The sequence below is a fragment of the Ochotona princeps genome, chromosome 21, assembly GCF_030435755.1.
Source record: "Ochotona princeps isolate mOchPri1 chromosome 21, mOchPri1.hap1, whole genome shotgun sequence".
Taxonomy (NCBI): domain Eukaryota; kingdom Metazoa; phylum Chordata; class Mammalia; order Lagomorpha; family Ochotonidae; genus Ochotona; species Ochotona princeps.
The window spans coordinates 34,217,521-34,244,029 of record NC_080852.1 but is presented as its reverse complement, the minus strand read 5'-3'; the positions used below and the strand labels follow the sequence as shown (position 1 = coordinate 34,244,029).

At 51.0% G+C, this 26,509-nt stretch overlaps 1 protein-coding gene and 1 pseudogene across 4 annotated transcripts in view; both read right to left on the bottom strand.

Annotated features, from left to right (window-relative positions):
• Positions 1-965: 965 nt before the first annotated feature.
• On the bottom strand, positions 966-1,056 carry LOC118760342 (U6 spliceosomal RNA; annotated as a pseudogene).
• Positions 1,057-8,299: 7,243 nt separating this feature from the next.
• KBTBD12 (kelch repeat and BTB domain containing 12) overlaps positions 8,300-26,509 on the bottom strand; it is a 55,527-nt gene continuing 37,317 nt past the window's right edge. For 3 of the 4 annotated variants that reach the window (XM_058678769.1, XM_058678770.1, XM_058678771.1), the window contains exons 5-6: positions 25,377-25,574; positions 9,832-10,994 (exon numbers count right to left, since the gene is read on the bottom strand). In XM_058678769.1, coding sequence (XP_058534752.1) covers positions 10,819-10,994; positions 25,377-25,574 — 374 coding nt within the window. In that variant the 3' untranslated portion in view covers positions 9,832-10,818. Of the gene's footprint in view, positions 8,613-9,831; positions 10,995-25,376; positions 25,575-26,509 lie in introns of those variants that run through there. The other variant, XR_009247357.1, reaches the window with a different exon arrangement.

The following is a 26,509-nucleotide window of genomic DNA, read 5'->3' as shown; positions in this document are numbered from 1 at the left end:
CTGGGAGCTGGCTCTGTCCCCTTTGCCCCTCCTCCTCAGCCATTGGATCAGGAGGTGCTGTGGCCGCTTGGCTCTGTGTGTGCTGGTTGGGTTCCTGGGAAGCAAGTAGTAGGAGGTGGGGTTTGGACTGCGAAGTGTTCATCACACTTGTGAAAGGGGTAGGCTGAGGAAGGATTTGACGGTGACTCAGAACTTGGGTCAGGGCCAACGCACTCTCACCTCACTGGGGGAGGGGGTTGTGAAGCAGGACCTGCCCGTTGGGACGTCCCAGCTACAGCCAAATGGTTCATTCACCTGATACCAGGCTTGTAAGATGCAAGCTTGAACCCAGGGTCTGTCCCCGCTAGAGCTGTCAGCAGAGGGCGCCCTGCAGCCTGCGCGCCCATGGTTCCTGGGCAGGCTGATGCTGGGTGGAGACTGGCTGCCCCGCTCGCTCTCTGCCGTGAGGGGCCTTGAACTCCTCGAGCACCATTTCTTGGTGTCCCCCTCCCGTACCCTGACCTTACACGCCCTGCTGCGCACTGTCCCACAGGGAACGTCCCCAGGCCTGAGCCCTTAGTTCCCTAAGTTTTCCGTCTGCCCAGCTTGGCTTCCGTGGCGGTGTTTGCAAGCTCATTGGCTGCTAATCCCTTCCCACCAGTTTTCCATTCTACTTCCAGAAGTCGTATTTACTAAGTTCTACTAGATTCCTGTTTAAAAATGATTTCCATCTCTGTGTGTCTGTCTATGGGTTGCAGTTGAAGGTGGGAGCTGCACACTTGGTCTCCGTCTCCAACATGGGTGACAGGAGCCGACAGCCTGGGGCATCAGGGCTGACTCCCTGGAGTGAGGAGCTGGAGCCAGGGACTGCGAGGTGGGCATCTTAGCCAACATCGTTACAGTTATGGCAAATGCCCGTCATAATTCTTTTTTTAAAAAAATTCTAGTTTATTATTCAATAACATTATTTCACACATACATCAGACAAAAATATGGAACGCTTCACGAATTTGCGCAGGGGCCATGCTAATCTCTGTATTGTTCCAATTTTAGTAAATGTGCTGCCGAAGCAAGCACCATGATTCTTCTTTTTTTACTCTTCCCTATCTCCCTTCAGTATGTTCCCATTTTTCTTTAAATTCTGGAGTACCCGGGATGTATTTGTAACAGCTGTGTTAAAGCTATTAGGTCTGCTAATACCATCATCTCTGTCACTTGTTTTTTTCTTTTTAATTTGAAAGATCCAGAGACAAAGTAAGCGAGAAAGAAAGAGGAGAGAGAGAGAGAGAGAGAAGGGAGATCATCCATCTGCTAGTTCATTGCCCAAATGGCCACAGAAAGGCCAGGAGCTTCATCGTGATCTCCCATGTGGGCTCAGGGGTCCTTGTCACTGCTTTCCCAGGTGCCTTAACAGGAAGCCAGATATGAAGTGGAGCAGCCTGGACTCGAACTGGCCCCTATATGGGATGCCAGCCTTGTAGGCAGAGACTTAACCCATGGCACCTCAGTACCTGTCTGTGTTAATTTCTGGTCTGTTTCTATGGTCTGAGTTTTCTCCTGGCTATGGTGTCTGGCTGCTGTGAGCCATCACTGTGGTGACAAGTGACGAATGCACAGATGGCTCAGCTGGGTCCTGCCACGCCCTGTGTTTCTGTGTACCAGCTCACCCCTTTCAGGCTAGTTTGCATCTAATTCATGGGACCAGGAGGGGCCTTTGAGGTGAGGCTAGCTTGGGCTTTGTTCAAAGGCACAGCCTCTTGGGAGGCGGCCCTCTGTTAAGCACCTCTGTGTTCAGTGGGGCCTGTGCTCCCCCAAGCTGCTGTGAGCTCTGGGGAGTTTTCAGCTGTCACTCCACACCTCAATGGAATGTCACCGAGGCACCCAGCATCAGGCCCATGCTGGGCATGTGCAGACCCCAGCAGTCCCACCTCTGCTGTGCTCCATCCTGGAGGCTGTGGCTGCTTTGGCCTCCCAGAAGCCTGGCCTGTCCCCCTGCTCTGCATGAGTCCCCCTGCTGGCCCTGCAGCAGGGAGCCCAGCCAATGCTTGGGTGTCCCTTCCCGCCCAGGGACTGTGGTGTCTGGTGTTGGAGAACAGGGCTTTCCAGGGGAAGCAGAGGGCATTCTGGTTACTTTTGCAGGGCTAGTGGTCCTTTGCGTGTTAAAAAAAAAAAAAAGCCATGCCAAGAAAGAACCTGTGTTTTCCTGTTCTATTAAGAGTTGGGGGGGGGGGCTGTGGGTGAAGTCACAGTAGGTGGTTTCTCTCTCTCTCTCTCTTGCTGAGTAAGGAGGGAGCAGCCACCCCAGCCCAGTGTGGATGACCATGGTGTCTGGACAAGACCTTAGAGGGTGACTCCTGCAGAACTCTGCTCTGCCGTCTGCAGAAACTGGGCACCAGCTTCATGCTTGAAGAGAGAAGGGGCTCTGTCCCTCCCTCTCCCTGGGCTCTTCCACCTGCCCCATCCCCAGTGGCCAGTGCCAAGAGGGGTGGCTTAGGCAAGTGCAGACACTAGGCTGGGATGTCGACGTGGAACTGTGGTCGTGTCTGGCTCTTCTGTTACAGCAGCGTGCCAGCCTGTCTGGGCTGGGAGGCCAATCGAGGTGACGCGCTGTGGGCCCGTGGACATCTCAGTCCTGGCTGCCTGGCTCACAGCTGGCCCTCCTCGCCCTCACCCTTGCCCAGTGGCCACTGCCGAGCTCATGGCTGGCCTTCATCGCCCTTGCCAGTGGCCACCACTGTGGCTACCCTGCCGTATTTCAGGGGCCACAGATGACAGAGCAATGTGTCTTCAGATGGACAATGGTCAGCTCCCAGATGTGTCAGGCCCCAGTCAGGGGCCAGTAGGCCAGCTGTGGTGGTGCCTTGAGGGATTCCAGAGGTGGGAAAGGGTCCCCCTTCTCCTCCTTGGAGCTTCACTTTAGAAAGATAGCTTCCCAGGCATAGAGTGTCTGGCTGCCTTCCAGAATCTCTCCAGAAATGTATCATTGCGGTAAATAGACCATTAAGTAACGTTGATCACAGTTACCGTCCTGACTGTACAGGACAGTGGCCATTGTCAGCGTCACTGTCATGTGTCTTAGAGTTCTGTCGTCTTCCCAAACTGCAACTCTCTCCTCAATTCATGCCAACTTCTGCTTCCTCCTCCTGTGCCTCTGACACCACTATGCCCTCCTCTGTCTCCAACACTCTCGCCACCCCAGGGCCCTCATCTGAGGGGACTCAGGCAGTATTTGTCCTTCTGTGCTGGGGTTGTTTTACTTCAAGTCGTATCCATGTTGGGGTGTGTCACAGCCTTCTGCTGAGTGACCCTGCTGTGAATATTGGTGTGTGTATGTGGTTGAGTCCCCATTTTGATGATGATGTTGTTGTTGAGTCTTTTGGGAAAACACCCAGAAATGAAATTGCTGAGACATATGGTAATACTATTTTCTTTTTCTGAGAAACAACCAACTGCTTTCCAGAGCAGCAGTGCCTCTGTGCCAGCATGCTCACTCTTGTTATTTTGCATATATGCAGAACAACCGAATGGTTTGAATGGGTGCATGCTGGAAAGTTATTCTCTTATCTCTGTAGTATTCCAGTGTCTTGGTTTCTAAGCATTATTCTAGAAGGTTCTATGCGTCCCTGTGCTCATTTCTGCCTCTTTTTATGGACATGGTAATTTTCTTTATCATGTTTGCTGTGAGCATCTGAAGTCAGTCCCACAGTCCCACATGTCAGCCTCCTTCTTTTTGACGGCTCCCTGGCATTGTGGTGCAGGTACACGGGCACGTGTGGACAGCACCGCCTGAGCGTGGTGCTCACATGTGCTGCTGTGTGGTTGCTGGGGGAGGCAGCTTCCTACAGGCAAGTTCTGGAGAAAACCTGTCACTGCTTGGGTCATTTAAAAATCAGCTTATTTATTTATTTTATTTGCTTGACAGAAAGAGAAAGAAAACACCCCCTCCTGTCTCCTGAGCCACTTCCTAAGTGGCTGAGACAGTAGAGGCCCAAGCTGGGAGCCAGGAACACTGGCCAGGTCACCTGTGGGCAGCAGAAACCCAAGAACCTGGGCAACACTAGTAGGCAGCTGGCATGGGACACAGAGCTGGACATCGAACCCAGGAACTCCAGTATGGGGTACAGGTACCCCAACTGCCAGGCTGGACGACTGCCCCTCCCCAAGCCCCATCCCTTCGCGGTCTCTGTCTTCCCTTCCCAGCACTCCTGCTCGCTGGCCTTCTCTGGCTTAGGTCTTCCATAGGTCTTTGTTCACACTTGTCTTTCTAGCTCTACTTTCTTGGTCATCCAAGCTTTGCACACTTCTACCACTGGTGAGCAGTGGGGCTGGGTTAAAAGCCCAAGCATGGAGAGCCCTGCTCTGAGCTGCTATGCTCCAGCCAGGTTCCCCGAGAAGCAGGTGCACTGTATTCTAAAGGCTGAGGAGTCGAGGGGGCACCCAGCACTCTTCTGTAATTAAACTTAGTTTGAGACAATTGTGAATCTCCTGCCCAGTCCCATAGGAATGCATCATCCTCTGCTGCCAGCTCAACCAGCATGTGCACAATCGTGGAAGCACAGCTTCAGTCGGGAGTGTGAGCCTGTGACTCCTGCTCCTTGCACTGCTGCTAGCCGGATGTCCTGCTGGGGGTGGGGGACAGAGGTGCTGGCGCTGGGAAGCCAGAGTCGGGGCGGGCTTCAGGGCTGGCCTAACCAGGGCCCAGGGCACAGCAATGCTGTCCCTGACCCAGTTCTACCTGCTGGCCCTTTCCCTTCCGTGAAGTGAGCTTCACGTGGGTGCCAGCCAGTCCCAGGCCGAATGTCACCTCCAACCAGAACTGCTCAGCGGGTCCTGCCTGGTCATGGTCGTGGATGTCCCTAGGGTGTGTACTCTCCAGTGTACACCTTTGGTTCCTTTCTGTGATCAGTGCCTGACTCATCTGACGATGTGAAATTTGTAAACAGTATCAGCACATATTGTATTACGACATGGGTGATGTACAGGATTCGGGGGCTGTCATGGGCAGAACTGTGGTTTCCTGGCACATCCATGTCTGAATCCTAGAGCTGGCAAGTGTGTGAAGTCACATGTCACAGGGGAGTTAGGGTTGTACACGGCCCTAGGTTGTTAACCAGCTGACCTTGACCAGGGAGGGTCTACTGGCTGGTGCGTGTGGGCCCCAGGCGATCACAGGGCCGCTGCAGGGGGAAGGCCCCGAGAAGGAGGGAGAGATAGAAACACATCAAAGCCGTGCAGTTGTGGGCTTTGACGTCAGGAGGTGCCAGGAGCTGAGCGCTGGCAGCGTGCTCTAATGCAGGGAGAAAGTGAGGGCCTGGGCTCTCCCCACAGCCTGCCTTTGTGAACCTTAATTTTAGCTCATTGAACTCCTCTTGAGGTCTCTGAGCCATTGGCCCATAGGGGATGAGTCCGCCAACTACACTATGGTTGCTTACAGCTGAGGCAGGGAGGCCTGGGCCCTGTGGCATCTTGCCTGCTCTGCGGGGCAGGGTGCTCACCCCTCGGAGGGGGTAACTTCACTCCACCCTCCCCTGTGCAGCCCGTTTTGCCTGCAGAACCTCAGTGGGAGCAGGACCTGGTGTCACGTCCCTCTGCTCAGCACAGCATCCAGGGCAGACAGTGGGCTCAGGACGTGCTGACCCTGTAGCCGATGCTCTGGCATCTTCTGTCATGCTTGTCTGCCCTTGGAGCTGCTCCTTACAGCCAGGGTGGCTTCCTGCTGTGCTTGGGTGTCCCAGGTGCACCTTGCTCCATGCTGAGCACCCACAGGTGCTCCCGGGCTGGAGGTGCTGGCTCCATAGCCAGCGGGAGTCAGCGACCACCCAGTTCTCAGCACCACAGGCCAAGCATGGCTTTTCTTGTCCACCAGAGTAAGAGCTGGAGGGGAGGAGGGGCTTGTTAAGGAAATCAGACTGCCCCTGTGATAGGAAACTGTAGGTGCTAGAAAAAAACAAAATAAAACAAACAAATAATAATAAAAAACTCAGCCATTTTGTGCGCCAGAATGGAACACAGTCTGTAGCATACATCCTTGACCATGAGTGGGTCAGATCCATGTTATATGTAAAAATTCAGGGTAGTAGGCATTTACAGGGGCTTCTTCAGAAAGTTCATTGACTACAGAATTAAAAGTTAAGCTTACTGTAATGTAAGAACATTGAAATCTGTGCACATGAGGAACCTTCACAAAGTCTGCAGTGTTTCTGACATCGTGGCGTAAGGGGTCAGTCACCAACTACAATGCCAGCATTCCATAAGAGCACGACTTGGAGTCCTGCTTTCCGCCTTTTTTTTTTTTTTTAAAGATTTATTTATTTATTTTTTATTGCAAAGTTAGATATACAGAGAGGAGGAGAGACAGAGAGGAAGATCTTCCATCCAATGATTCACTCCCCAAGTGAGGGAAGTGGAGCTGCTGGGATTAGAACCGGCACCCATATGGGATCCTGGCGTGTTCAAGGTGAGGTCTTTAGCCTTAGGCCACGGCGCCGGGCCCTGCCTCACTTCTGATCCAGCTCCCTGCTAATGTGCCTGGGAAAGCAGTGGAACATGGACTAAGTGCTTGGGCCCCTGCATTCATATGGGAGACATGGAAGAAGCTTCTGGCTCTTGGCTTTGTCTGGCCTGAAGTGAGCCAGCTCATGGAAGGTCTCTCTCTTCCTGCCCCTTCATTCCCTCCCTCCATCCCTCCCTCGCCCCTCCTTTCCTCCCTGCTCTTTTTCTCTCCCCCACCCTTTCATCCTCTTTCCTCTTCCGCCTCTCCCTTACATCTCTCTGGAACTAAGTCTTTCAGATAAAAATAAAGTAAATGTTAACAGGTCATAGAAATGCATATTATGGAAAATTATGTATTGACTTCTTTTTTTTTGGTGTCAGAATGATCTTATGTTTCGATTCATCTTCCATGAACTTCTGAAGCTTCGTAGATCATTTGCAACTCCCTTAGCTCAGTACATCAAGGAAATTAGGCAGGGGCCCCGGAGGTCAGCAAGTCCTCCCCTCAAGGGCCTTGGGCTGCACAGGAAGCAGCTGCAGACACCCCCGAGATGCATGGGTGTGGCTCGGTGCCTGTAAAATGTCGCTGTCATCTACACAAGCAAGTGGCAGTGGGCTGATGGTAAACCAACAGAAATGCTGAAGATCCGGGAGAGACAGAGATGGCAGCCAAATGGCTAAGAAGTGACTGGGGCTTGTCAGCACTTGCAGGCAGAATTTACCCCTTGCAGTGGGTGACAGCCCTGTCACCAGGCACCCCAGGGACCAGGGACTGAGTCCTCCCCCTTGGTGGAAATAGCACACCTTCTCTCAACAGATGGTGACTTTGGGGAGAAGGTTGAAGTATCAGGAAATGCTGGGCTGCAGGTGTAGCTCACGGGGGCCTGAACAGGAAGGAGCATATGTCACAGCCAAGGCGCGTGGCTGCTTGCTTTGGTGGTTTGATGGCATCCTCCAGGCCCTGGGTTCTTCCCATCCTGTTATGCCCCAAGAACCGTGGGCAGTTGGCATTGCTCCTGGGAACAGGCCAACTTATAGAGATCCTGAGCAGAGAACAGCTGTTCCCTGGTCCTCCCTCTACATCTCTTTCAAAGAGCAAGAAAGGAGGATGTTGGCTAGGAGGGTGCTGGAGGCTGCATTGCACTGAGCACTGGTGAGTGGAGAGGTGGCGTCAGGCCTGACGGATGCTGTGGGCAGGCCCTGGTCTCTGTGCAGGGGCATGGCTGTGGAGCCCGCTTGACTGTGTCTTGAAGTTTGGCAAAGAAGCAGGGAGACTTGACCCTGTGTGGCAGGACCTCCTGTCTCTTGGTGACCCCCACCCCCACTGGGCCTGGCATGAGGAATCAGAGTCATCTGGGCGGCTGCTCTCTAAGGAACACTGGTGGAGTGGCTCCCTCGTGGGCTTTCTGGTCATTGGTTTTGGCTGCCTGGTCAGGCACCAGGCACCTCCTTGTTTTCTGACCCTGCGAGCAGGGGCTGGCATCCTTTGCCCCAGGCTGCCTGGGACTTGCACTGCTATTCTAACAGTACCGTCACCTCCATCCACACCCTGGCTCCCTAATGTGAGCCCTACTGGCTGTTGGCACCTGCTCCTGCCCTGGTGGCAACAGGGACCTGTGGACCTCCAGTCCTGAAACCACATCACTGTGGCATGGACACCTGACTCCCAGCTGTGGCCGCTGGGGTCTTGGGTAGTCAGCTGCATCCCCTTTTCCTGACATCTCCCTAGGCTTCAGCTCTCCTGGGATCGGGGCCACCTGGTGCCCCTGCTACAAGTTGACAGTGAATTCCAGTAAGAAAAGCAAGATGAAAGCTGTTTTTTTGTTAGTAGAAATTTATGTTGCAAGTTCAAAGTTAAAGCCTTCACTCATTATGAAGTCGATTTGAGAACAATGATGCTCTCCAGTTGAACACAAACTGAGTGTTGGAGGGCAGACAGCTGCAGGCTGTGTCAGCCTCAGCATCCCGACGCTTCGGCATCGTGAGGCCTTGCCCTGCATCCGACAGTCCTGCGTCACCACCGTGAGAACCGGCAGCTGGAGAAGGCTGGGGGAGAGCCTGCTGCGCAATTTTGGGACAGCCATCTGTTGCAGCAGAAAAAAGGAAACCATTTCATAATTGGATCTCTGACAGAGTTTAACCTGCAGGGGGCAAGGGCAGGTGACTTAATTACAAAGAAAGCCAGATAGGAAGCACCCAGAGCTTAGCCTGAGCACCGCAGCAAGGAAGTTGCCTGTTACGTGATGATGTGGCGAGCCGTGTCAGGTGCTGTCCCAAGCCTTGTAGCCTGTGTTTGGATCTCGGTGGAGGGCATTTTGCCCTCTTGACGCGGGCTTGTCCTCCAGGGTGAAGCCAGCTCGGGGTAGGGGGCCCTGACGACCACAACTCTGGGCAGAGGCCATCTGCCCTCTACTGTCCTCTCCTGGAATTCCCTGGAAGGCTTGGCTCTCACTGCCCAGCCAGGCCGCTCATTGGGTAGCAGTGGTGGTTATATCTTATCTGCCTCACGTCTCCCTGCCTCCCCGCAGGTGCCCATCGGGCAGCCTCCCACATTTGCTCCTCAGCCCCTGGAGGAGCCAAGGGACTGCGTCTGGGAAATGAAGACACATCTCAGGCCACACGCAGGTCTCCACGTGTGTCTCTACGAGCCCGAGAGTCTCGGAAAGCACTGGTCTGCTTGTGGGGGCACTTTGCTGCAAGAAACACTGATGGCCACACTGCTGACAGCGATGACAAAATGATGGCAGCTGAAGCAGGTTTATTGCTTTCCTATTTAACAGGTATTTTGTTTACTGTCTTCCTACTCAGTCCTCACACCGACCCTGTATGTAAAGTATGTTGTGTTTTTTCCCCCATTCTGCTAACAAGCTGCTAGCCAAGTTGAGCTGGAACCTGGGCCTAAAGCATCTAGATGGGGGCATTGGCACATAGACAAGGCTGCCCTGATCCAGGGAAATGTGATACTTTCTAGCACGTTCCAGCGGATGGACTAGGAACAGTGATTGTGAGCCCCAGGGAGGTTACCCTTGACCTTGGCCACCAGCAGTCAGCACACTCGGCTTGGAGTAACTGCTCAGTCTGTAGTCAGGAGAACCCATAGGTGACAACCCTCCCAGAGGGAGAGGAATGAGCTGCTTGAAGCCCAACTCCTGGCTCTGCTCAGAGATGTTGCCCTCATTTGCCACTCAAAGTCCGGATTCTGCAAGGGGACACTTGGGGTGCACAGATGGGGCTCTGCCCGCCTAGAGTCTGGTTTACTCCAGGATGGCCAAACCTGGTTTCCTGGTCAGTTTAGTAATCTCTCCTCCTTCCAGAAGCGCCTTGTAGCATGTGAACTTCCACATGCCGTTGAGCGAAAACGGCCATTGACATACATCCTTAGAATTCACTGTGCTCCCAGACATCACATACAGATAGTAAACCAGGTGGGTTTCTGATATGTCATCGAAATGTCACTGGAGGATGTGTTTGAATGACTCCCTATGGGCTGACAGCTGTGGCACCATCCTTGCCCCCAGAACCAGGAAGGGAATCTGAAGGCTGGGGCCTAGAAGGCAGCAGCAGGTGGAGCCCTGATGTTACTTCCTGTCCCCTCACTCCAGAGCCTGTTCTGCGCCTGGGTTGGCTGATTTGGACCAGTTCTGTTCAGCCAGCACCAGCCCACAGAAGTCACATTAGTGTGAGAGATGATGGAGGTAGCCTGGGCAAGCCTCACTCAGGATCCTTAGCACCAACCCCAGAGGGTCCGGGGCCTGCATGCACAGGGGCTCGGCTCCGAGCGGAAGTCTCTGCTCACTGCTGTCTGTCAGCAGCACGCCTCGGCCAGCCTGATTCTGGGCCATGTTGTAGAATCTGCAAGACCTAAGACAGCATGGATTCTGAAGAGAAGCCTGTCTTGAAAATCCCTGTCCCAGAGAATCCCTGCTCAGGGACCAGTTCCTAACACCTTGTCCTGCCAGGGTTTCGTCGCTTAGCTCCACCCACTTTTCCTAGTCTTAGTAGCAAACCTTGTGTTCCAGGCAATCCGGCCCTGTGGGGAGGCCCCAAACATGCACAGCCTTTCCCGGTGCTGGGCCTCTGCTTAACTGTTTTTGTGTCCTAACCATGAGCTGCATCTAAGAGGTCATGGCCAGATAAGAGGCTGCAGCAGAATGAGACGCCCCCACCTCTTGTCCCCCTCTCGTGGCCATTCTAGCTGTTCCACCCACAGAGTCTCAATTTTACCCATCCCTCCCGGCATCAGCATAACCTTCAGGCAGGGGCCCCTACACATGCAGCGTGCGTATGTCAGTGTTGGTTGGGTGCCCAGGCACTGCGGCAGGGCCTCCAACAGGGGTGGTCTTCCTGCTAACTGCCCTCATCCACCAGGTCTGAAGGCGGGGGGATGAGGTCCCGGGGGTTCATCCTGGCCACCAGGCAGACGTCGTAGCTGTCATGCATGAGGACGTTGACGGCCACCACGTTCCACTGGTTTTCCCAGGGGTCCAGCTCCAGGATTTCCTTGGAGATAACCTCATGGCGATCTGAACAACAAAGGAAGAGGACAGAATGTTAAGGCCCTCATCAGTCAGTGAGCTGGCTTCATCTTAACGGCGACAGGAGTCAGAAATGTATTAACAGCTGAATAGAGATGCTCTAAATGCAGCATCCTGAATACTTCAGAAACCCGAGTCCCAGCATCACTCAAGTAGCACCCTGTCACCTCCTACCGCCCCCCCCCCCCCCACTGGAGTTTTGGGTCAGGTGCTAGTGTTCAGCCCAGACCAGCTCAGCAGGGCACAGATAACACCTTGCCCTGGGCACTTTGGAGAGCGTATGGGATCAGGATTGCTGACAGGTATCTTCAGGGTTCAGGAAGATGTGCAGGGACAGTGCAGTGTTCCAGGGCAGTGGCCTAGTGTGGCCACTCTCAAGTCTTCTCAGATCAGGAGAGTTGGGGGCCACTTGTACCCCTGACCCCATGTACCTTTCAGTCTGTCACCTGGTGCTTGAGGAAGCACATGTCCCGTGTACCTGAGAGCTCAGAACAGACACAGTGATGGATGAGGTGCTGCTAGAGCAGGTCCTTGTGTTGCGAGAAGAGGTGTCCCAGCCACAGAGATGGGGTTTGAGCCCTGGCTGTGCCATTTGGAATCTGGGTGACTTTGTACAAGTCACTTCATTTATCTGTGCCTCTTACTTCTCACCTGTAAAATGGATCTAATTTTGGTACCTGCCTTGCAGGACTGATCTAAGGATTATCTGAGTATTTGCATACGCGCCCATGGGAAGCCTCAAGAGGCTGTTAAGATTAACATTACAGAAATACTAGTCTAGTGGGAGTCTGGGCCAGGTGGGAACAAGAAGCCAGGAGTTGCTTTTGGGTGGGCACAGGGGCCCATGTATTTGATCCATCCTCTACTGCTTTCCCAGGGGCATTAGCAGGGGACTGGGTTGGAAGTGAAGCAGCCAGTAATTGAATTAGTGCCCATATGGGATGTCCACGTTGTAGGCAGCAGCTCAACTCACTACTCCATAGAGCTAGCCCCTAGACAATTCTGTTTGTATCAGAATCTCTTCTGTGGATAACAACTCCTACTTCTTGGACACCGTTAGGCGCTCTCGATGTATTAGCATTTATTCCTCTGAGCAATCATCTGAGGAAGATTCATTATTTTCTCAATTTTGCAGAAAAGCTAACCCATCCAGAGAAGCTCATTAACTGGCCCGAGGGTGCAGCTGCTGACTGGTGGCCCCGCTGGGAAGAGAATACCAGCGGGACAGAGGCGTCCCAAGACAGCTGGCTCCGAAGTGAGTGCTGGTGAGGAATCGTGTTTATTCTGCCAGCCATGAGGCTGGCATCGGGGGCCTCCATTTCGCGATGGAGAGGGAGGTATCCGTGGGAGAAAGGCTTGAATATTGCGTTCGTTTTCAAGCACTGGAGAAGAGTAAGGAGACAGGAGAAGCAGTATGTTTGTTAGGGGCGTAGATAAAAAAGGGAACAGCAGAGCAGTCCAAGCTGCTGTGACCATACGGGCTTCGCTCTTGCTAGCTCGGTGCAGATGTGAAATAGCTAAAGGCGAATCAACGACCGAACCAGCTGGAGATCCAAAACAGAATTAGTATGGTTTTGATTGGGTTGACACTGAATTCAGAACTGGAATTGGGAAGGGATAGCCATCGCATGGGTTTTCTAAACAGAGCATGGTATGTTTTCTCAAATTGGGGTTTAAGAGAGTTTTTTTTTTATTTGCCTCTTTTTTGTTTTTAATCTCCCGGTGCAATTTGTTTTTAAAAAACATATCATCACTGAGACTAGGGAATTAGACCAGACCTCGTAACTCCAGTGAAAAGCCTTGAGTACTGGGCACGGAGTAGTTTGGAACAAGGTAGAAAGTCTAGCTGGGAGTTGACTAGTTTTGATTTGTTTTGAAATGGGGACTTAGTTCATTTACTTAAAATTTTCAGTGTTTTCTAATACTATCTGCTCCACATTTTCTTCTGCATGTTGTTTTTTAGAAGATCCCCAGTTTCAAATTTTAGGAACCCAAGGTCGATTTAGGAAGCCATTTATAGACTTCCAGTTGGGTGTCCGTGAGTGTGAACATGCATACTAGCCTGTCCTTTCATTGTGAATTTCTAACTCACCTATTTTATAGATAGGACGTGTAGCTCCTGTAATTTCTACTTTGGGAAATATATTGAAATTTTCCTTTGCCTTAATTTACGATTACTGATACTGGAAGTGTTGGAAAGGAAAGGCCGTTTTTGTGTGTGTGTGTGTGTTTGGCACAAGTTTCTGAGTTTCTATGAAATTAAGTGTTCAGTGCTGTGTAAATCCTGCATACAAGTGTGGTGAGAGACACTGTCTAGTGCAGCAGCCACTGGGCGGAGTGACCAACTGTTAAACCTGATTTTATTGAAATAGTTTGGGCTTGAAATTGCCGCCGGCCATGTGCCCCGGCATGTTGTGTTGGACAGCTCTGCTTTAGTTTTCATCTGAGTGGGTTGCACGTGTGTGAGAACTGTGTCCTAGACTCCACGCGGGGTTGTGGGTTTATCCTTTGTGTCTTTAGTGCCTTCTCCTTTGTTTGTTTCCGAGTTGTGTTTGTTTCCGAGTTGTGTTTGTTTCCCGTTGTGCCAGAGCACCTAGGCGCCACAAGGGAAACCACTGTGGCTGGTGTCCGTGAGCCCAGGGCAGCTCAACTGGGAGAGCTGGGGGGCAGGTGTTCCTGCCGCCCCTTCTGCTGCCCACTCTGGCTGGCCACAGTGCCAGCAGGGAGAGGTTGACCAGCCTCGGGGGATCAGGAAGACTTCCAGCTTCCCAGTGGGTGCAGGCACCACAGCCTAACAGGAACGTGAGAGAGCTGGCACCACGGGTGGTCACAGGTGGCCAGTGCCACTGTCACATCGTCCTGCTGGGTCCTGCCAGGGAAGCAAGTAGCCCCTGCACTTGCCTGCTTGTTGATTGTCTGTCTGCTGCCAAGGAGAGTGGTCTTCAGTCTGCCACTGCCCACATTGGCCCCTGCCCGCCGTGGGTCTCTGGGGAGGACCAGCCCTTGTGTTTAAGATGTGGGTGTCTTCTGAGTTGTGGTTTGTTGCTGCCTTGAGGAGGCTGTAAGTCTAGAACAGGAGGGGCTCTGCCCCTGTAGCCTGGCCTCTTGCAAGAATGGAGACTGGTTGGCAACCCCTGTAGGGCCACGGCATGGAAAGCTTGGGACACACTTGCATATCTACTTTACCCTGTCTCACCTGATTTTTTTTCTCTTCCTCTTCATTCTATTTCCTGCTTTTTAAAAACATATATATCTACCCTTTGTGCCTGTGTGTCCTCTGGTACCCACCCCAGGATGGCTCTCCGAGGCCCTGGTTTTGTTCAGAACTAGAATATACATGGACAGGGGCCCGGCGGCATGGCCTAGCGGCTAAAGTCCTCGCCTTGAACACCCCAGGATCCCATATGGCGCCGGTTCTAATCCCAGCGGCTCTACTTTCCATCCAGTTCCCTGCTTGTGGCCTGGGAAAGCAGTCGAGGACGGCCCAAAGCCTTGGGACCCTGCACCCATGTGGGAGACCTGGAAGAGGTTCCTGGTTCCCGGCTTCGGATTGGCACAGCACTGGCCGTTGTGCTCACTTGGGGAGTGAGTCATCGGTTGGAAGATCTTTCTCTCTGTCTTTCTTCCTCTCTGTATATCTGACTTTGTAATAAAAATAAATAAATCTTTAAAAAAAAAAAAAAGAATGTACATGGACAAAGAGCAGAGTGTGTGTCAGCTGACCAAGCACCGTGCCCCTGCCCTGTGGAGATGAAGGAATGCCCCTAAGCAAAAGGGGCAAGTCAGCTGCCCCACTCAGGTGGCAAGAAGGGGTCATGACTGGCCTGCAGATGGTGGCCTCCGCCAGTAGAGGAGGCTGCTGGTCCATTTGAAAAAGAAGCCACTGCTGGGCCCGGCGGCGTGGCCTAGTGGCTGAAGTCCTTGCCTTGAACACCCCGGGATCCCATGTGGGCGCCGGTTCTAATCCCAGAAGCTCTACTTCCCGTCCAGTTCCCTGCTTGTGGCCTGGGAAGGCAGTCGAGGACGGCCCAAAGCATTGGGACACTGCACCCGTGTGGGAGACCTGGAAGAGGTTCCTGGTTCCTAGCATCGGATTGGCGTGCACCGGCCCGTTGCGGCTCACTTGGGGAGTGAATCATCGGACGGAAGATCTTCCTCTCTGTCTCTCCTCCTCTCTGTATATCTGACTTTGTAATAAAAATAAATCTTTAAAAAAAAAAAGAGAAAAAGAAAAAGAAGCGAGTGTCTGAGTATGTGAGGTCGCTTGTTAGTGGAGGGCAGCCTTTGGAAGTTGCCGCATGCTTCCGTTGGCTGTTCCCGCGTCCCTGTGTCCAGCGGGACCCCAGGTGGAGTGTGCTCACTGGACCAGTCTGCTGCTAAAGCAGGGCCTGGCTAGACTTTGGTTTAAAGAGACGATGGAGTCTCATTGCAGCCAGAGACAGGGGCCAGAGTTCCTGTGGGCCGGGCCCACACAGCACTGTGTGCTCTTATACCTGCAAGGTGACCTGCACCGCTTAACGTGAAGGATGTTTTTCTTGAAACACCATAAGTGAATAAAGCAAAATGCATGGTTTGAAAGGTTCTCTTCTCCACTGTCTCAGTTGCAAAGGAAAAAGTAGTCATTTTGCAGTGAGAGAGGTAAGACAATACAGTGACCAGGTAATTGCAATGAACATTGCCAGCAGGAGACGGGCTTGTCTCCACATGTGGTGTCCTGAACAGAACTGAACTGTCACATGAGTTATGTAAGATTACAGCCAGGAATACAAGATCTGGATTTAACCTCAAGGCAAGTCTTTAGACCTCAAAACAGGAACATGAAGGAAAATCATATTACTTTAAAATGTCGCTATTTGTAGTATAGAAATGTTCTGGATTTAAGAAAACTGAGGTGACATGTCAACAAAATGCAATCCCTGGTCACAGAGTGCTATGAAGAGAAAAATACTGCCAAAAACCACCTTCAGGCCAGTTGACAGGATTGGAATCCTAAGAACAGAATAAATACAAATGTGGACTCAGTGTTGAAATTCCTGCGATCATTAGCTTTCTGTGCTTGCGTACAACCCGTTGTATGGTGCGCCGAGTCTTCAGGCATCTAGGCATCTATGTGTCTGCTGGCAATGTGGCAGGGGCCAGACCGTGCTTCTGCTTGCATGTTGTGGGTGCATGGGTGCAGACAGCCACACCAACAGATGCCATGGCTGAGCCAGGGCCGAACAATCCAGACAAGGCCCAGTGTTCGCAAGGGGTGGACCTGGCTGTTCACAGTATTATTATTTTTACTGCTGTAGCTTCCTATGAGTCTGAAACGATCTCTGAGAAGAAGCTTTAACTAAAAGTTCCCCCAGCTTCTTTCGTGAGGTCACTGCGTTGCTGGCTCTCTCTGCCGCCTGAAGCCCAGTCAGCGGTTGATTCCCTCAGATCAGGAAAGAGATCCTGCTGTGGGCTGGGCAGTCACTGTCAGTCTCCCAAGGGTGCCTAGTCTCACACAGCTACAAGGACCTACATATCAACTCTCGAGATGGAAGCATTGGCACAGCACGGAGCACTGAGCTGGAGTTCCCAGGCTCAGATGCATTCCAGGAAAAGGATGGGAAGCTCTGGGAAGCAGCAGCCCAAGTGGGATGAGAGGACGAGGGTTTGGTGTCACCCCCACGAGTGCAGTCTGTCCCTGCCGACCCTGGCGCCTTCCTCATGTCTCATGTGATTCTGGGTCAAGTGCGGGAAACCCTCACCATTTGAGGGTGGGTGGATAGGATGACGTAGACGCGACCGTCAGAGCCGTCAGCTGGCCCATCAGCTGCCAGCGTGTTTCCTGTGCCATTGCTGTTCCAGAACACGCTGGCTGCCTCCATCTGCTGCTCGTTGCTGAGGATTTTCTCTCTGCTCACGTCGAGGGGACAAATGGGAAGAAGCAGGAAGTGAGTCTGAGGACAAACATCTCTAATCCTTCACCCTTTGGGAGGGCCATGCTGGGTTCTCAGCTGGGACCAAGCACTAGTGGCCACAGCAGGGACCTGTCAGATGCAGTTGGCTTCCTGTCTCCTCTTTGGCTCTGGTCACACTCAGACCCCGGCTTCAGGGTCAGACCCCAGAGGACTCCCAACTAAAACAGGCGATCCTTTGGAAACACAGTTGGGACATGAAGTCAGATGCTATTGGGGGAGAGGGGGGAAGTGTGGCGGATACTGGGGAGCCAGGAGCTTGTTCCTTTGCAGCTGGCTCACAGATGGACCCAGTGAGCTTGCAGGACCTGAGGGTACAGGCCTTCAGCTGAGGGTGTCACCTTCCCCAAGGCCCATGCGTGCATCACCCCAGCCAGTGCTGCCACAAGAGAGCAAGGTGGCTAGGCCAGAGTGTGGCCACATGGGGTGATGTAGGTGCTTTTGTCACCTTGCATGGTGTCACGGAGGGCCCCCAACAAGAACACAGATGGATGAGAGAGGGGAGCAGAAGGCAGACTGGGGTTGAGATGTGGGCTGAGCCGAGATCTGGATGCCTCCCACAGCAAGAGCCCACAGCCCTCACGTTCCCACTTGGCCTTGGCGGCTGGAAAATGAGCCAGACTTCCAGAAATCGTTCTTAGCTCAGGCTTCTGATATAATTACTCCCTCCACTGACTACTCAGCGTGTTTTCACTTCTGTTGTCTCTGTGCCTATTCAGTATGTTTTCTCCATTCTTCCTGGACACAGAAGTGGTAAACATAATGGCATGTACAGCATGTAATATACTAAACATACACACAATACTTCAAAAAATGAGTTAAAAGATCAACTGATCTTGGTACAGAAGCCATTTCGAAATCTACACCGATGGAGGTGTTTTATAAGTTACAGAAAATGTGTATGATGAGAAAACCATGGATCTCAATGTTTTGCACCAAAATAAGCCCATTTCTAATTCCATTTTCCATGAAGTTTTGAGCAGAGAAGCTGTATTATCTGAAGTTGCAGAGTAGCAAGTCTCCTCTGGAATATCCCAGGTCCTGCAGTGCATCCCCAGAGAGGGAGAAAGCCAGCAACGTCACGGGCATTCTCTCTCTCCTGGCAGTCAGGAGTCACAGTGTAAGATACAGCTGATGGTGTGGTGACTGCCAACGCGCTGTGCCTGTCTCAAGTTTTTATGCTGGAAAATGTCCAACAGAGAAGATGAAAGAACAGTTCAGTGAATGCTGCTGTTTTCTACATCTAGGTTCAACAATAGTTAACATTTCTCATCCCGTGGCCATATACACACGTGTACACACACATGCACATATATGCACACACATGCACACAGTTTTTCTGGAACCCTTTGGAAGCAATTGGAAAAACTATTCCACAGTACTCGGCAGGTTGCTTCTAAGAATGATGATATCACCCCCTACAATTCCAGAAGCCGTGATGAGACTTCCGAAAAGATAACACTAATCTATGGCAGTGACTCACAAACTCAACAACCTGGGTTCTCATCTCCCCAGCTGTCCCCACGATATCTTCTGTTGCTGCTATTTTCAGACCAGCATCCAGTGGTCCATCACACACTGTGTTGCTGTGTCCCTCTCATCTCCGTTCATTTAGCATAGCCCCCATCTCGGGATTTTCCTCCATAACCTGGATCACTTGGTAAGTCCAGGCCAATTTTCTTATGGAAGACATCCCAATCAGAATGTGTTTGTTTTATCACAGGATCCCTGAACTTGTTTCTTTGTTACTTCCTAGAAATTAGAAGTGTAGAAGTTTGATCAGAAGCAAGCTGATCACTTGGATGGCGTGAGGGCAGGTAGGCTTCATACGGTGTTATCCGGGCACCATAATTGCTGACAATGCTGTGACTCTCCATTGTTCTCATCACCACCAGCTTGTGATCTGTTGGGCAGTGGTGCCCTGTGACTCTCTGGTTCTTTATCACCTTTCAGCCAGAGCTCTTAGCATCCCTTTAGGGTTTTTGCTTGGGTAGGTTGTTCAGTGCCGGTTACACAATGATGGTGATCTCTGTCCTTCTATCAGATTTTCTACATTGATCAGCAGCTTTTTGTCCCAACTGAGTCCATTCTGACTTCTGATGTCTAAATGACTCCACATTTGGCCAGTGACTGCCCCTGGTCTTTGCCACGCAGCCTTGCTCTGCGGGGCTGACGAGGCATCCTCCCACCCACCTTGTAGCTTGCGTGCTCCAGACCTGGAGCAAGCTACTCTCTAAGGGCACAGCCACGCTCCCGGAAGCTGGTGAGCTCCATTATTCTGCTAATGTAGACATTTCTGCATTTTTCCTTCGATTAGCTCCTTTAGGGCTGCAGCAAAACACTCTTGTACCTGTATTCTGGGGCTTGGCTTGGGGTTGTTACTTATAAGGCATTTGATAAAGGTCTGTTCAGTGAATGGAAATCAACAAACATTCAGCTAGGGAATTGGCCCTGATTGCGTATTAGAATAATCTGAAGCCCTTATAAAATTACATAGATAGGTAGATAGACAGATGCATGCATGCTCAGGCCTCATCCCCAACTATTTTGATTTAATTTGGTATGGAGAGGGTTGAGCTTGCTGAGGAACAATCTAGACCTTAGGGTCAGAGTATCTAGGTTGGAATCCCAAATCTGACATTCGCCCTCTGTGTGACCTGGCTAGGTGACCCCAGTTTCTGCTCTTATAAAACAAGGGTGGGAACAGACCCACCCTGTAGACAGCCATGAGGCTTGAGGAAATAACACAGCTGTGCCTGGCCCAGAGCCACTGCCAGGTGATTGACAGCTGTCAGTTTTATTCTGCCCCCACTGTGTCAGAAATCTCACGGGGTCCCCAGAATGGGCCACTTCTACTCCAAGACCCACATCGGGCACTCTCCTGGTGGGCGGCTCAGCCCAGCTCCCCTCACTCCTTTCACACCCTGCAGCTACACGGAGTAGGGAGGCAGGGGACGAGGTGTCATTAATACATCACGTCCCTGCTGAACTTTCTAGTTCAGCAGTTTTTAGCATTTCACAACACCATGCAGCCACAGCCACCATGTGATTTCATATCTTCCTAATCCTCAAGATGAATTCCATAGTGCTTGTCAGTCACTGTCCTGGTCCCAACTGCCAGGAATGCACCCTCTGTTTTTTTCTGCACATCGTATGGACCCCAATCCTGTGCCGTGCGGCCTCTAGTGACTGTTCCCTCACCTGGCCTAATTTTTCCGAGGTTCGTTGATAGAGGAACGTGACTCAGCACCTCATCTACTGCTGAATAAATGACATTCCCATGGGCGAGTACAGTCCGTTTACTCATTTGTCAGTGGACCAACACACAGGCTGTGTTTCGCCCTCTGAGGAACTGCCAGACCTGCTTCCTGCAACAGCGCCGTGTACTCTCCCAGCTAGCAGAGTTCAAGGGCCCTGAATCCTTGGTCCTCGTCAACACTTGTTATTATCCATCTTGGTTATTATAGTCACCCACTAGTGACTGTAAAGTGGTAGTTCATGGCTGAGGGTGAGCCAACTGCCCATTTGCCTCCATTTATTGAAAGGATATCTACATGTGCCTTATTATCTTAAGATTTACTTATACGTCCTAGATATCAATCTCTTATCAGATGAATAATTTACAGATATCGTCTTTTTACTTTAAAGGTTTATTTTTATTGGAAAGGCAGATCAACAGAGAGAAGGAAAGACTGAGAGAAAGATCTTCCATCTGCTGGTTCACTCCCCAAGTGGCCACAATGGCCGGAGCTGAGCCGATCCAAAGCCAAGAGTCAGGAGCTCCTTCCAGGTCTCCCATACAGGTGCAGGGTCCCAAAACTTTGGACCCTACTGTACTGCTTTCCCAGGCCACAATCAGGGAGCTGGATGGAAGTGGAACAGCTGAGCTGCAAGCTAGCGCCCGTATGGGATCCCAGCACATGCAAGGCGAGGATTTAGCCACTGAATCATCACTTTGGACCCGGCAGATGCATTCTCTCACGTTGTGGGTTGTCCTCTGCATTTCTCAAGAGGATCTTTTGAAGGCACAGAAGTTTGAAATTCTGATGTGCGCCTTATCCACTTTCATGCATGATAATGGATTTAAGCCTATGCTTTTTTCCTCATATTTTGTATTGTTTTCACTCTTATGTTTATGATCTTTATTTATTTGCCTGGTGTAGACTAGGGGTCCAGTGTCCTTGCTTTTCATGTGGATGTCCAGTTACCCTGGCTTCTCTTGCTGCAGCAAGCTGTCTTGGGGGCCTTGTTGAGCATCAGTGGACCATAAATAGGGGGGATTGTTTCTGGACTCCACCATCTGTCCACTGACCTGTACATCTGTTGCGGGGCCAGTACCACACATTCCTGATTACTGTGGCTTTGAAGTAAGTTTCAGGATTAGGAAGTGTAAGTCTTCTGGCTTTATTCTTCATTTGCAAGATTGTTTTAGAGATTTTGGGTCTCTTGAATTTCTACATTGATTTTGTGTTAATATATTAATTTTCGTATATGTCCAATGTTATAGTTTCAAAGTCTGGTTTTCCATTGTGACTTTAATCTCTGCTGTGACATTTTTGTTTTGTTTTCTTTTAAGAAATCTTTAAAGGCCCCTCTTCCCTTGTGTCAACACGGTGTCCCTCCCCCTTTCCTGGGGTGACTGCTGCACATGGCTTAGTCTCTTCTCTCCCCCAGGTGGCTTTTCTTGTGGGTGTTTTGGTTTCTGTGTTTCATGGCATGCTTTCCTCTAGTATCTGGTAATTCTTAGCTGTGTGGCCCCTGTTGAGATTGGGCACTGCTGTGGTTTGGGTGTGTCTCCAAAGGTCTATGTGCCAGAAGCCTGGCCCTGAGAATGGTGATGGCTGGAGGTGGCAGAACTTAAAGGTGAGGCTTGGTGGGAAGTGCTTAGGCCAGTGGTTGCTGCCCTGGATAGGGTGCAGGTTGCTCTCAGGGGACCCTGAACGTCTTGAGAGCAGGTTGTTGCAGGAGCAGGAGCCTGGCCCCTGGAGGCTTTTGGCTCCCCACTTAGTGACGTCGTCACTCGCTTGTGGGTGCTGCTCTGCCGTGGGGTCTCGCTGGGTCCAGAGCAATGGGGCTGCCTGGCCTTGAACCTCCAGCCTCCCGCACAGTGAGAATGGCGATCCTCCTTCCTGCATACAGTTAGCTGCCCACACTTCACTCCTATGGACTAATGCAAGTCTTGTGGTATGTTTTTCTTTGAGATTCCTTGTGAGGTGATCTGGGCAGGTCCCTGCAGGACAACCTCCTAAACTTGCTGGCTTCCTGTGCAGGCATCCACCAAGTCCTCTGTCTCTAGGACTGCGTGCCTGACCCGGACTCCTGTCCATAGCTCCGGACGTCATGGGAGAGGATGCACTGCAGAGCTGAGGTCCTGCACCGCCTGCCCTTCTTCTCCCGGCTCACCAACTCCAAGGTTACCCGGGGCGTCTGTGCCACACGTCAGGATTTTTCTGTGGTGCCAGTTTGGGACTAAAGTTTCACATTCACCTACTCTCCAGCTTCTAGAATTCTCTCACTGCTGTTTTCCCTCCTCTTCTTTGTCACTTTAAGTGGGGCTTGGTGGGGAAGCAGAAGTAGGTATTCAACTTACTCCTATTTAACCAGATCCAAATTATTCCATTGGTAGTGTGTGCATGTCATGTCCATTTGCATGTCTGTCTTTTTCATCAGAACTTGAATATCTCAAGATTGTATCCCAACTACCTGTTCAAGATAGGCTTCAATTGCATTTTTTTTAAAAATTATTTTTTATTGCAAAGTCAGATATACAGAGAGGAGGAGTAGCAGAGAGGAAGATCTTCACTCCACAAGTAACCACAACAACCGGTGCTGTGGTGATCCGAAGCCAGGAGCCAGGAACTTCTTCCAGGTCTCCCACAGGGGTGCAGGGTCCCAAGGCTTTGGGCCATCCTTGACTGCTTTGCTAGGCCACAAGCGGGGAGCTGGATGGGAAGTGGAGCTGCCGGGATTAGAACTGGTGCCCAAATGGGATCCCGGTGAGTTCAAGGCGAGGATTTCAGTCTTAGGCCACAGCCCTAGGCCCTCAAATGCATTTTTAAAAATTGACAAATTGTATTACCAGGGATTAATCTCTTGATGGTGGTTTTCTGAATTAATAAATGGGACAAGTAGGTCTGTGTCACCCGAGGAGAGAAAATTCACTGTCTGCTTTTGGTCTGATGGTGCTGAGACCACTGGATCACAATGCGCCGTTACATAATTGTTCTGTTTTGCATGAAGTCCCAGAGACAGTTCATTCAGCTAATCCCAGACAGTCTACCATTTTAGAACCGAATAATTAAAATGGGCTCTGAGAGCTCGTGTAGTAAATCCCTCTCTGTCGGCTGAAAGTGTTATTAACCCATCAGAGTGCCAAGAAGCGGGGTCAGCTCATTGCATGAATTTATTCTACGTGTTTTTAAAACCATGGTTCTCTAGCTCAGCGTTCTGCAAAGGAAGATAGGGAAGAAGAACGGCAAGTACTGCTTCCAGGGCACGCGGGTGGTGCCCTTCCCTCCAAGGCCTTCACATTCTCTGCCTGTCCTTTCTGGTCTTGAGCAAGCCAGAAGACAGGGATTGGCAAGGAGTTCCCCTGCTGCCAACCCAAGAGCCTGCAGAGTGGGTGCTCAGTGCCTGGGCTCTCGCTGCTGACTCCACGCCTGCCTTCTCACAGGCAGAGCCTGACCAAGGCCTCCTGCGGGGCCAGGTTTCTTACTGCCACGAGAGAGTCTTGACTTTACCGAAGCATGGCATATGATATTGAACGTGCCAAAGCTGCCTAAGAAAGTCCTCCAAAGAACAGATGGGGAGATAAAGTAAAGCTTTTTATTATGGAACATTTTAAGCAGATGGAAATAAAACAGTGAAGGTAGTGAAATTCAGCCCAGGTTCTCCCAGCTCCCACATTAACCGTTGGTGACAGGTCTGTTCTTATCCCTCCTTCCTTCTCAAAAAATGTCTGCTGAAATAGATTAAAGCAAGTGTCAGTCATCTTTGTTCAGAACTACTTTTTTTTTTCTCTTTTTATTTTTCAGAACTGCTTCCAAATGGCCTCTAACTGCACAGGATGGTTGGCTTTTTTAATATAAAAATACAGCACCATTATCATCCCAAACAAAATCATTAATTTCCTAATATTTACTACTTAATAGCCCTACCCATGTTCAAGTTTCCCAGATTACCTGAAAAACATTTTTACACAGAAAATGTATTGGAATCAAGACCCAAATAAGATCCACTCATTGCATTTGGTTCCTGTGTTTCCTGAGTCTCTTGTAATTCATAATGAAAACCATATTCTCTAACTTGCATATGATTATGTGTTTAGAAAATGAAGGTGGGGCCTGGTTTGGTAGCGTAGTGGCTAAATCCTTGCCTTCATGCACTGTGATCTCATATGGGCACCAGTCTGTGTCCTGGATGTTCCACTTCCCATCCAGCTCCCTGCTTGTGGCTTGAGAAAGCAGTGGAAGATGGCCCAAAGCCTTGGGACCCTGCACCCCTGTGGGAGACCTGGAGGCTCCTGGCTCCTGGCTTTGGATCAGCTTGGCTCTGGCCATTGTGGCCACTTGTGGAGTATCTGTCTCTCCTCCTCTCTGTATATCTGTCTTTCCAATAAAAATAAGGAAATCTTAAAAAAAGAAAATGAAGATGATTGAGGAAAGGCTTTGTTTGCCAAGGGGTGACGTTATTCTAATCTGAGATTTTTCCACCGCTGTATGTGCTCTCAAGAGCTCCAACCAGAGGTTATGTGCTGACCTGTGCCTCCTGTTAGTGGGATTAGAATAGAGCAGTCCCCCAAAACAGAACCACACTGACACAGCTAATCAAACTTGGGTGGCGTCTGCCTTTCAGGTTTATGTATGGTTCAGAGTCTGCCTGTTGTGTTAGAAAATCATGAATCCCTGCAGTACAATGCACCAGTGCCACACCTGGATTTACGGAAAGCAGGTTGTGTTGGATACTGCTCTAGGAAGGCTTTTGAGCCATTTCATTCTAGTGGTGGTAACGCAATAGGAAGTCACAAGTCCTGTGATTCTTACTTAGCCACGATGAAGATGAATCCCAAGACTTTTGGTAGGCCCTCCTCTGCTTCCCGGGTCTAACTTCATCGATCCGGCTGCCCAGCATTACTCTCCCTTTTCCACATCTCCTCTGATCATATTCCATGACCGTGTATGGAGTGTCTGCCACATGTCACATGTGTTATGAACCAGACTTTGCAGAATCTGTACAACCACTGTGGACCTAGTCGGTCCAGTTGGTGGCTATGAAAGCCTTGGTGCAGAGGCTGGCAGATTGTTCAGGGTCACTGGGCAATCAAAGCCTTGCTTGTGCCAGCACTCACCTTGCCCACCACAGAATTTGCTAGTGATGCGGTCAGCAAAGGGAGGCAATAGGACATTTAAAACAGGACTGATACCTGCTCCATGGAATCCCCCGCAGACATAGAGCTTCCCGTCCACTGTTCCTGCGTTGGTAGAATTGGTTCGAAGCGAGAGGAGGGGACTGGGCATGGGTGGGCCCTCCCGCCAGAAGTCCCCGTCTGGGTTGTAGATCTCCACCACGTCAAGGCATTTTCGAACTTGGCCTCTATCTCGACCATCACAGCCAATTCCGCCTGCAGAAAAGCATGCGCAGAAGTTAGAACTCAATCCCCAGCATGCACCGTGCCCTCTCCTTGGGGATGTGGGTCACACAGGCAGGCCTCTGGGTCTTGGGGCTTTTCTGTTTCTTGCCTGGTGCTACTTCTAAGAGAATTTCTAAGCAATAGAGATGTCTTCTGTGCAATTTGTGGTCGGAATGCAATGTCATTTGTATTTGTGGTCCTGCCTCTATTTGTGCCCGTGCACAAGACTGATTCTATGGCAGACCCAAGGCTCCCCAACATCAAGTGCTGGTACCCAGTAGGCGTCTCCTCCACCTTAGGAATCTCAGGACTGAGAGGGTGACCTGAGTTGGATGTCTGCCTCACCGTGAGCTGTTTGCGGTGACCTCCTGAGCAGGCCAGCCAGGGAGGGGAAGGACACAAGTGAGGCCAGTGTCTGTAAGGAAGGCCCTAAACCCGAATACTCAGTGCATCCTCTGATTCACGGTTCCTTCCATGATTGTTCATGAACCACCAATAAGATGCAAAACAACGTGCTCAGTGACAAGGAGCTTAAAAAGACCGGAAAAAAAAAAAGCTTCCTGCCCTTCAGAGATGAATGAGGTGGGACGGGTCATGCATTCAAATACGTGAACTAGACAATACCCCAACAGGCGTCTTCAAAGAGACGCTAATGAGTAGTGAAACGCAAGTGACCTTCGACCCTGCCCTCCCTGGGAAAGGCAGTTGTATGTTCTCCCCAGCCCACTGCAGCAAGAAGCACAGGTTTGTCAGCAGGTTCTTCCCTCCTGAGTCCCACGGTGACCGGGGTAAAACCCAGGGCCTTGCTTCCTGTGCCTGAGGTGAATCCTCAGAAGGATGCTCTCCTGTGTCACAGATGCTGCTCTGGTCAGTGGCTTTATTCCATCCAAAGCCCTGGCCCATCCACGTGGCCAACCAAGGAGCCG